General features: G+C 38.5%; 1 protein-coding gene across 2 annotated transcripts; it reads right to left on the reverse strand.

Moving 5' to 3' along the window:
• Nucleotides 1-2,247: 2,247 nt before the first annotated feature.
• spon2b (spondin 2b, extracellular matrix protein) lies at nt 2,248-9,635 on the reverse strand. Of its 2 annotated transcripts, none has more exons than XM_036568879.1 (6): nt 9,328-9,635; nt 7,923-8,153; nt 7,375-7,598; nt 6,112-6,303; nt 5,808-5,991; nt 2,248-3,089 (listed from the first exon to the last, which is right to left on the reverse strand). In XM_036568879.1, the coding sequence occupies exons 2-6, from the start codon at nt 8,146-8,148 to the stop codon at nt 2,911-2,913; spliced, it is 1,005 nt and encodes a 334-aa protein (XP_036424772.1). In that variant the 5' UTR covers nt 8,149-8,153; nt 9,328-9,635; the 3' UTR covers nt 2,248-2,910. The 2 variants fall into 2 exon arrangements, with proteins under 2 accessions (XP_036424772.1, XP_036424771.1); XM_036568878.1 differs by having other exon boundaries at nt 7,923-8,157; nt 9,328-9,619.
• Between the last annotated feature and the right edge of the window lie 492 nt (nt 9,636-10,127).

Below are 10,127 nucleotides of genomic sequence, written 5' to 3' on the forward strand. Positions count from 1 at the left end.
TGCAGCTGACAAATTTCCGATAATTGTGACCAGCTTTGCATCCATACCTCAGTAGGTGGAGCATCTGAGGCTGGGATCAGTGTTGGCTAATGCTCTCTGACACAGGTGGTGGTGATTTAATGGCAAAAAAACCTGAGTACTCAAACACCATTCAAGTTTAGAATCACTTGCCATTTGCTGTTGTTTTATATTCATTAATAACTTATAAAAAAAATTAAATAGAATAACTAGACACCAAAAGGCATTTGTAGATGTTTTACTCATTATTTCAAGTATTCCTGGCAACAATAAGAAATGATTAAAGTTTCTGTCAAGCTGTCTAGCTCGAAATTTGGCCTCCGTTATTGACACACAAAGCATTGTAAATGTTTATTATAACTTTATTCTTGTTGTGAGATTTACCAGTCATTTTAGTAACCTACAGCTCATTATTCTAGACACACACAACAGTGATTGTCTTCTCATTTTCAGATTCTCAGTTTCCTTCTAATTGTTTGAAACCTGTGAAGGCTCACACAGCTAGCATATTAGAATCATTTTATACAATTAACTGTAATCAGACGGGGTTTATTTTGTTAAATTCCAAACTTTTGAATGATAGTGTTTCAATTTTTTAAGCTAATCCTCTAAAATAAGGTTCAGCTGTAGCTGTTAATTTACACAATTATAAAAAATGACACACTTACATAAAAGCTACCAAATGATTGGCTGTTAATAATTACCTTAGCAAATAAAGAGACCGAGCTCAAATCTCCATAATTACAATTTATCCTCAATATTTTGTGACGATGAAAAGAACATGAAAACCTGCAAATTATATCCAGACAGCAATGCTAGTAATAGTTTTCAGATGACTTTCTTGTGGCTTTAAGCAGACATCAAACAGCAGACTGTTTCGAGGTTTAGTCGATGTTAGTCATGCACATTACTGTGTAGGGCTGCAACAATGAATCAATATTATCGATAACATTGATAATAAAAAATTGTGCCAAGAAATCACGTTTTCGATTAGTTGGCTTGACAACTTTTGTGTGTCTCATTTACATCCTATGACAGAGGGAAATACAGATGCATACTTTACTTTTACATTATTTACAAAAAGACATAGCTCCTATAAACTCTTCTGAAAGGTGCAGGAATAATAAAGGAGCAACACAAACAAATCTTACGTGGCAGTCCAAGACAGGCTGCTTTAAATTAAATACTTTTATGTGTGATTCATAACATCATGTAAGGAAATGTTATATTACAGATCACTCAGGAACAGTCCAGTCATCAGCCTGTCAGATACAGAGACCTAAACCCTGCTCTTCACACAGAAAACGGCAGTGATCATGTGAACAACGTTGTTGTTTTAAAATATATGCGTTTTTCATTAATCCAAATACTCAAAATAGAATCTGGAAAACTTTGGTGACCTAAAGCTCTGTTTTCATATGGACAGGAGGCTAAAACCTGGAGAAAACACTAAAAAGCATCTGAGCTAATCTTTTTGCATAAGCGTACAAGCAGCCCTGATGACTCTAAGTCTTTCTAAGTCTTTTTAGATGATGTAAAAGTGAAGTTTTGTCATAGAAAATCTGTTGCTGTGATATTGATAAGAGGCACTTTTGAAAATATGAATTAGAACTTAAAACGGGTGTTTTATGGAAGAATAATACCTGTATTTTAACACCTTAAATGGCCAGGGCCTACTTTTATTACAAACTTCTATAACCTAAGAATATCTCAGTCAGTTTGCACTGATGTCCCTGTAGTTACCGAATAATAAGCCTTGGTTTGTAATAAGCCTGGGATTTTGAAGCGTTAATTTGCTGAATGAAATATTTTTGCCAGACTAATAACTGCAGGTTTTTGTTTCCCAATTAACTGATTAATGGAAGTTGTAATGGATCAACTAATCGATTATGAAAATAGCCGTTAGTCGTCGCCCTATTACAGTGTCTGTATTAGCGGTTTGTTGCGAACATCAATGACAAGTAATACAGATGCATTTATAACATTTCATTGCCGTGCTATGCTAAAGTTTTTGGGGAATGCACAAATAGCATCATGTTCAATTAATTAGTTATTATTCATTCATTTTATTTTAAGTAAAAATAGATGTGATATTTGGGGTATAAACCTCCTTTGCTTGTTAGCTCTATAAACCTCGATCACAAAACATGTTTTGTCTTTTGAGGTAATTTGTGTAAACTACATTTTTTGCCAACAAAACAAACAACAAAAAAATCAACAACACCCATGTTGACAGGAAACAGTTTATTTGTTCATATTTACAGCTTATATGTACAATGTATTGCAATTAATGTACAAGCATTAACGACACATACAGCACATTATAGACAAGAACTATTTTGCCCTAATGCCTTTATTTGAGTTAGTTACTTGATTTGATACTGGACTGTGTCTGGTCAGTCATTCATCAGGGCAGCAGTTCATAGCAACCTTTGCTACTTTCCATAGCATTGGTAAGAAAGGAAAGGCATAGCCTAGCTGACGCTGCTTTCTTACAGTACATTATACTGGAGGACATTTATTGCACTATGGAGTAAACAGTGCAGGCTCTCGTGCCAGTCTCTCTTTTTTTCTTAGAGGTATTTTTTTTTTATGGGAACCACTTTCAAAAGTCTTTTTGGGCATGTTATTTTTGGCTTTAGTATGCCACTTATTATGTAGTTCTTTTGATCTTATTGGCTTCCCCACATGAGCCACCAGTCCTCGCCCTAACTAGTCTTTATGGAATGCTTTAGTCAGTTTGGAAATATCGGTATGGAGATTACCGCTAACAGTCGTCATATTATGGAATTGTGATGACATTAAAGCCTTCTTTTCCGTCTGTAGTCCAAGCCACATTGCGCTCTGCATAACGCTGAGGGGGCAAATTGTTAGATCTCATTTAGAAGGTCCTCACACGCAGTTGTCAGGGACACAGGCTTTCTCCTCCTCCAGCGGAGGGCAGGCAGCACCGTTGTTAGCAGGCTGTAAATGAATGTATCGGGTCCGATGTCTCACTCCCTTCTCACCGCACTGACCTTTGCACAGACCCCAAGGTGACCAGACGGACACCTCACAGTCAAGAGGAGTATCTGAGGACAAACACAATGGCAGCGTTACAAAAATGTGTGGGAGGAGTGTGGGAATGTACCGATATCGAGCTAAATCGTGACTCATAAAGTATGACTAAGCCGCCCAGCTCTCTGGGGTAATTTGTTAAAGAAGTCTACCATGCACCCACTGGATGCCACCAAAGTCAGTGACACCACTCAGCATCTTAGTGTTACTGTATTATATTAAACCCAGACTGAGATCGCAAATCCAAAGTGGGTGATGGGGCTTTAAATTGACACAGAGAGAGGCAGTCAGTCTAAACAGACAATTGCTATTCATCTGTTACCTCAGCTAACATTATTAGCCTGGTCACACTGTAACTGCCAGACGTTTGTGTTGGTTTACCCGCAACTGGTAAATGTATCATATGATCAGTATGTATATTTGTATGCAGAGGTTTTAACACCTCTGGTGAAATAACATGGTTTGATTTTCTAAGTGAAAATAACTGAAGCCCTTAAATTGCCAGGAGCCACAGGTTGGTCCAGATTGTTACTAAACACTTCTATAAACTAAGAGTAAGTTTGCACAAACTTTTGCATATGACTGTATAAACACATGGGTGGACCAGTGCTAACTTGGAGAACAATCTCTGGTATCAGACAATGTTGTGGTTGGTAAATTTATAAACTTGGGTAACTTTTTACCACTTGCAATTATGACTGTCAGCCATTCAAGTACAGGTTCTTTATGGCACATGCCATAAATTCACAGGTTAACGAGGACTGTCTGAAAACTATGAAGAAGTTCTAAAAATCTCTATTTCACTGTGACTATGGCTACGGTAGTGGTAATTTACTGGAATATAAATGAAAGTATAAATAAAGAAAATGATTTATACAATAGTAAATACATAGTATATTTCATCTTGTACTTTTTAGTAAAAACAGTGATGAGCGATTAAGCTGGGCCTACACTACATGATTTTTAGCCTGATTATAACCCCAGTTTTCCTCTTCAGAAGCATCGGGCAGTTCAGATGATCTGGTAGTGTGAAAAGGGAAACAAATCAATCTTTAGCCTTCCAATCTAGCTCTGGATTGACCAGCGCCCTTCTGGCGTAGCTCAACCCATGTTTCTGGCAACAGTCAATGAAACAGTCAGGAGAGAGAAAATAGGGCGAAGACCTGTTTATGCACGCTGCATGTTTAGCAGACCGCAGAGACAGAGGAGCTGCTTGTTGAACTCGCAAATAAGAACCTTTATAATGTTTATATTGGATGGATCCAGACCTCAAAGTCAGCTGCCACTTCATAATAAATATATTTAGTCTATTGTGTAGTCTTTCTAAACGTCGCTGCTGCTGGAAGAAAACCTTGTATCTCCATTTTTGTCGTTTTTCAGTTTTTGACAATCTGAAAATGCCTGTTGCTCTTTATATTGTGTGTAAATTTCATGAAGAATGGACCAAAAGAAATGACCCAAAATGACTTGAAAAGATGTCTGGTTCCATTGACTTACATTAAAAGTAAAGTAGGTTTTTTCTTCTCCTGTAAAGTTACCATTTTGGAGATACGAGGTTTTCTTCCCACAACAACGACTTCCTTTTCTTAACTAAACAGATAAACTGGCAGAGGATAGAGGATAGATTTCAGGCATCTTCGAGGATCTTCAATATGAGAACATTACATAATTTGCATAGCAAAGAAGATAATTTGCTAATCAAAAATCCTTTTTAGATGAATTTGAAATTTTAATTTTTCAAACTTTCGTTGCTGCATTTGTGACGCCATGTTCATCCAAACTGTGAATTGTTTAAAAGGCAAAAGAAATTTTTATGTAATGTATCATGGTAGAGAGTGACTGCTGTCTTAGCTGGATATAGGTAGAATAAAACAAAATCCTATAGGACATTATGTACAGGTATGTATGTCCTGCAATACATGTGACGCCATAGAAAGATTTTGCGGAGGAGCATAAAATTTCTGATTTGCCACCCAAAATGAGCAATATGATGGATCAGCCTTGGATGTTGTTAATGAGCCAAAATGCTTGAATGGAGAAAATGTGTTTATGTAACCAAAGCCAGATTGCGTCCTTCTCTAGATGAGGTTTACCACTGAAAAACATGTTAATTATTTGCAGTCTGCACTTGCTAATTATAATTTACTCTTAATGTCTCCCATATGATATGGAAACATAAATAATTATTAATATCATTCCTATTGAGCTTGACTGGAAATCCTCTTTCTGTAGACCCACCCAGAAGTCGTGACCTTGTAAAATGTTAATCTCTATCACAGATTCAGTCTTTTTTGTACAAGTAGGAAAGCAGAAGGATGGAACATGGAACGGAAAGGATGGCTGGAGTTGACATCGCATTTTGTTTCCATGACAAACACTTCCTGACTGCTGAGTGGCAGAAAAGCTCCAAATGGGCTGGCCCCCATCAGCTTGTTTGGGATTTGTTGTTTAGGTCACCATGGGGATGGATGAAAAGGTTTGCTGACACAGTTTGCTACAAGCCTACAATAGATTTGCTTAACACAAATTCTCATGAAGTATCTTCGTTTGCCTTTAAAGCTCTGTATAATTTAGTATAGAGATATCAATGCTGTCTGCTAAAAGCTCCCTTTGTCTCCAAAGTACAGTCTATTAAAAGTACAGTTGTGTTTTGAGGATTTGTTGGTTTGAGCTGCACAACACTTTTGTGAATTGATTGGTGCAAAATGGTTTTGTAATATTTCAGAACTTACTTATGAGAGACTCTTCTATTTCGTTGCCGGTGGGGATCTGGTTGGACTGCGTTGGCTCAATGGGCAGATTAAAGATCTGCTTGTTCTTGATCTTGGTGAGCGTGACCTTGGCTATTGGGGGCAGATGCTTCAGTCGAGGATAGAAGAAAGAGTTAGCTGGGTGGCTTGGAAACGATGACGTAATCTGAGAAAAACAAGAGAAACCGGAGTGATTCATGTTCCCTGATCATGGATACGAGACTGTAAATATTGAGACTGTCAATGAAATAGTCAACTCAGATGTTCATGGTCAGGGATGTTTTACCGGCGTGATTTTGTCCTGGGGAATGGTCTCAAAGTTGGGTGAAGAAAAAGTGAAGCCACTGTCTGTGCCAGCATCATAAGGAAACAGGTCAAGGCTTATGTTTTCTTTCCAATGGTCTCCTTCGCACAGATTTAGACTGTCTACGCCGACAAACCAGTCAGGGCTGGGCACAATCCGCATAATAAAGGACAACTGCAAAATGAGCACAGTGTTAGCGTTCTGTTGAGTTTGCAGTCTATATGTAACTTGCAATTGCATGTGGCTGTTGTGAGTTGGCACTTGGACTTTTTCCTCATAGGTTTTTCTTGGAAAGGTTTATTATTCATAATGAGTAGGTTCTCTTTAATTGTGTATTTACTTTATACAGAATGCCCTGAGGAATAATGCAGTATATGTTCTGCATTTGTTTTAAAATAGTGCTTTGGACACTTTGGCTTACCAAGTATAGTAATGCTATTTATTGCACCTATAATATTATAGTAAATGCTAGTTTCAAAAATCATCTTATAATAAATTATACATTACAAAGCATAACTTGTAACATAAATTATGTCTTTTATTTTTTAAAAAACACTAAACTACCCTTTAAAAAAGATGGTTCTTCAAGGGTTCTTTGCTCAAGAAAATGCTTATATATAGAAACATGAACACTCAAAGAACCCTTTGCAGGATTAAAGGGTTCTTTGCATCAGATTGATGGAGAATGTGCTGTAGATGGTTCTATACAGCACCAAAAAGGGTTCTTCTATTGTTTTAATGTCAGGTTTGTAACAGTAGAAGAAAATGGTTCTATATGGAAACATGAACACTTAAAGAACCCTTTGCAGGATTAAAGGATTCTCTGCATCAGATTGATGGAGAATGTGCTATAGATGGTTCTATATAGCACCAAAAAGGGTTCTTCTATTGTTTTAACATCAAGATTGTAACAATAGAAGAACGCTTTTTGGTGCTATATAGAACCCTTTTCAGAAAGGTTCTATATAGAACCGCCTACAGCATATTCTCCATCAGTCTGAGAAGCCATTTCACAGTGCAAAGAGCCCTGTAGTCATGCAAAGAGTTCTTTGAGTGTTCATGGTTCTAAATAGAACCATTTTCTTTACTAAAGAACCCTTGAAGAACCATCATTTTTAAGCGTGTAGGTTTGATGATCCTGTTACAGTTTGTCAGAATTGAAATATGTGCTGTCCACCGGTGTAAATATGACCCACAATAGGAAAAAAGGATTATTCTGAATGTGGCATCGAGTACTGAACTTACAAAAGAGTGTCTTGCATAGACCTCAAACTCTGTGGTCGTCTGGCCTGTCCCTCCAAGCACAGCTGGTGTAGAGAAGAGGCCATATACACTCTGGATGCGCTCTCCAGCTGCCTCCACCTCCTTAATCAGAGTCCAAGCCTCTCCTTTCTCCGAGAACTCTCTCACCCCGTTACTGGCGTATTCGTTCTTTTGCCAGATGTGATAGTCTGAGCTGTGCGTTACCCCTACAGAGTGAGTGTTAGATTTAGATTTTTGTCGCACTAATACGTAAAACTTCGCAGCGTATGACAGTAAATGCGATGTAAATATGATCAGCTGCAATGCTAAGGCTATGCAATGTTAACTGTTCGTTAAATGCAGGAAAAACAAAGAGTCGGTAGCTTATATGATATCTTTTTGCTTCTTTTTATTGTGGCCTAATTCTTAGTACTTTAGTTTGTTAGTACTTTAAATACTTAGTACCTTAAAAGTTTGCCAATGATCAAAAGCTAATCAAGCTACCTTTAGGCGAAATCACTTAGTCATGTCTGTCAGAGCTTTCTACTCACCAATAAGCGGAGACCACTGAGCAGGGGGCCTGTAAACAGGGTACTGCTTGGGGAAAGCAGTCTGGCTCCACTTGCCTGTAAATGTCAAGCTGTACTTGGCTGTGGACGTTGCCGAGCAAACGGAGTCCACGCTCACAGGCATGGCACTGATTCCACTCAGCAGGGTCAGTATTAGGGTGCACCACTGCAGTGCATGGCTCTGACTTACGGATTCCATCTTCTCCATGCTGGCTGTCTGAGAATATAGCACGGAAATAATGAACTTGTTATTGGCTACCAAAATGTGGACACGTGTCATGTCTTTATGACTGACATTGAAACTCTGAGGTGTGTCTTAAAACGTCGAGGCGACAAGTCCAAACATGTGGAGAAGCAGTGAAAAGTCTGGATTTTAAATAGCCATGTGACATATTTACTAATGAGAATGGAATGTGGGTCTGCTTAACTAGTCGCCAGACTTTGGCATGAGATGCACTGGTATTAATTGATTGTTATGCTAAATTATAGGGAAAAGAAACTATAGAAATTGATTGTGCCTCATGCATAGGTTTCTCCCATGTGTGATACCTACATTCAGCACACTTTCTGATCACAAAGGATTTGCCATGTAGAAATTTTATGCTCTGCCTTAAATAATAAAGAAGATCTGAGAACACCCAGTGATGTGCAATAACACCATTATAAACTTTCTTCAAAATTCAATCGAGATGTAAACAGAGTCATTTAGGGTGGTTTAATGTGATTCAGGGTGATTTGATGACTCAGATTTCTTTACAGAGGTGGTGATAGGAACCAGAGTTTGTGATGTCTACATCACAAATATTACTATTTTATTTATTATAAAATATATGACCAGTAAACCTACATGTGTCTTCTGAGTTTTATATATAAAGTTTAAAATGTAAAATATTATTTTGTCTTGTAATGCCCCGCATTCACCTCTCCACCATGAATTAATAAAAAAATATATATTTAAGCCCAAAAAATTGTGTCAAACCTATCGTAAAACAATGTCTCCGGCATTATTCATAACCATTTTGTGTGAATAATTTATGTGCTGGAGCTTTCAGAGGCTTCAGACGTCTGGTTCCTATCACCACCACTGTGAACAATTCTGGGTTTGCAAGAATGGAGCGTTTCCAATCAATCCTGAAACACTTTGTTTACATCTTAATGATTTAATTGTGCAGAAATATTGGGAAAAAAGTTAAAAGAACATTTTTATGCATGTACTGTAGACATTTGTCTTCTCTCTCTAACCCAGATAACACATCTTGCACACATCTGTGGCATCTGCAGTAGTGCAACATCCTGAATAAATTTGTTAGGTTCACCAAGTTTTGTGATGAAAAAAGGAAATATTGTCACACCATATTTGATTAAATAGAGCATGAATGTTACTTACAGGGTTTGCAGAGACAGATGAGCTTGAGTGGAGTGGAGGTCACCTATGCCTGGGCTGTCTAAGAGAGACTGCGAGACCCGAACGCTCTTTCCAGCTATTTATTCCTTTGCACGGTCCCCACAGTCTAACAATATCAATAACCTCCTGACCCCTCCCAGCAACGAGCTCTCCATACTCCATATTACGATTCCGTATAGGATTCGTCCATGAGCAAGCATCTCGGTTTAGGCAAGTAGGTCATAGTTGGAATCAAGAGACACATTTTTTTTTCCCCTCCCCCCCACCTCCCTGGCAAAACTCTTCAGGGAAACCGTGGATGTAGAGCTTAGTAGTAGTCTTTTTCTGAAGTGAGATGGAGAGTGAGAAGGGTGGGGTGTGGCGGTTTTGAGTGGGGAAACAGACTTGGCTGCCGCCTCCGCGGTGTTAGAGGCACCCGGCACCCCCGCTAACCCTTAAGCTAACCGATCCCGCATGCAGCGCATAATTGCTTCCACATGCTCACGTTTTGTCTCCCCAACCTTTTTCCAAACTCTCTCAGTTTTTCTGACACTTAATTTGCAGCGAGAGGTTTGTGTGTGTTTTTAAGATAGCAGCGTCCAGTTCCTCTTCTTTTCTGGACATGCCTTTAGTATCTGTTTCTTGTGAGTCATTTTGGAGATCGGCATTGCAATGTGTTGGACATATGGTTTGGTGTCACTCTGAGGTCACCTCGTGTCAGCCATCTTTCATTATTCATTTAAAGTGTGTCACATGTCACTGCATGTGGTCAGTGTGGGGCTACTGCAAAACGTTGAGATCAA

The sequence above is a fragment of the Colossoma macropomum genome, unplaced genomic scaffold (assembly GCF_904425465.1).
Source record: "Colossoma macropomum unplaced genomic scaffold, Colossoma_macropomum, whole genome shotgun sequence".
Classification (NCBI taxonomy): Eukaryota; Metazoa; Chordata; class Actinopteri; order Characiformes; family Serrasalmidae; genus Colossoma; species Colossoma macropomum.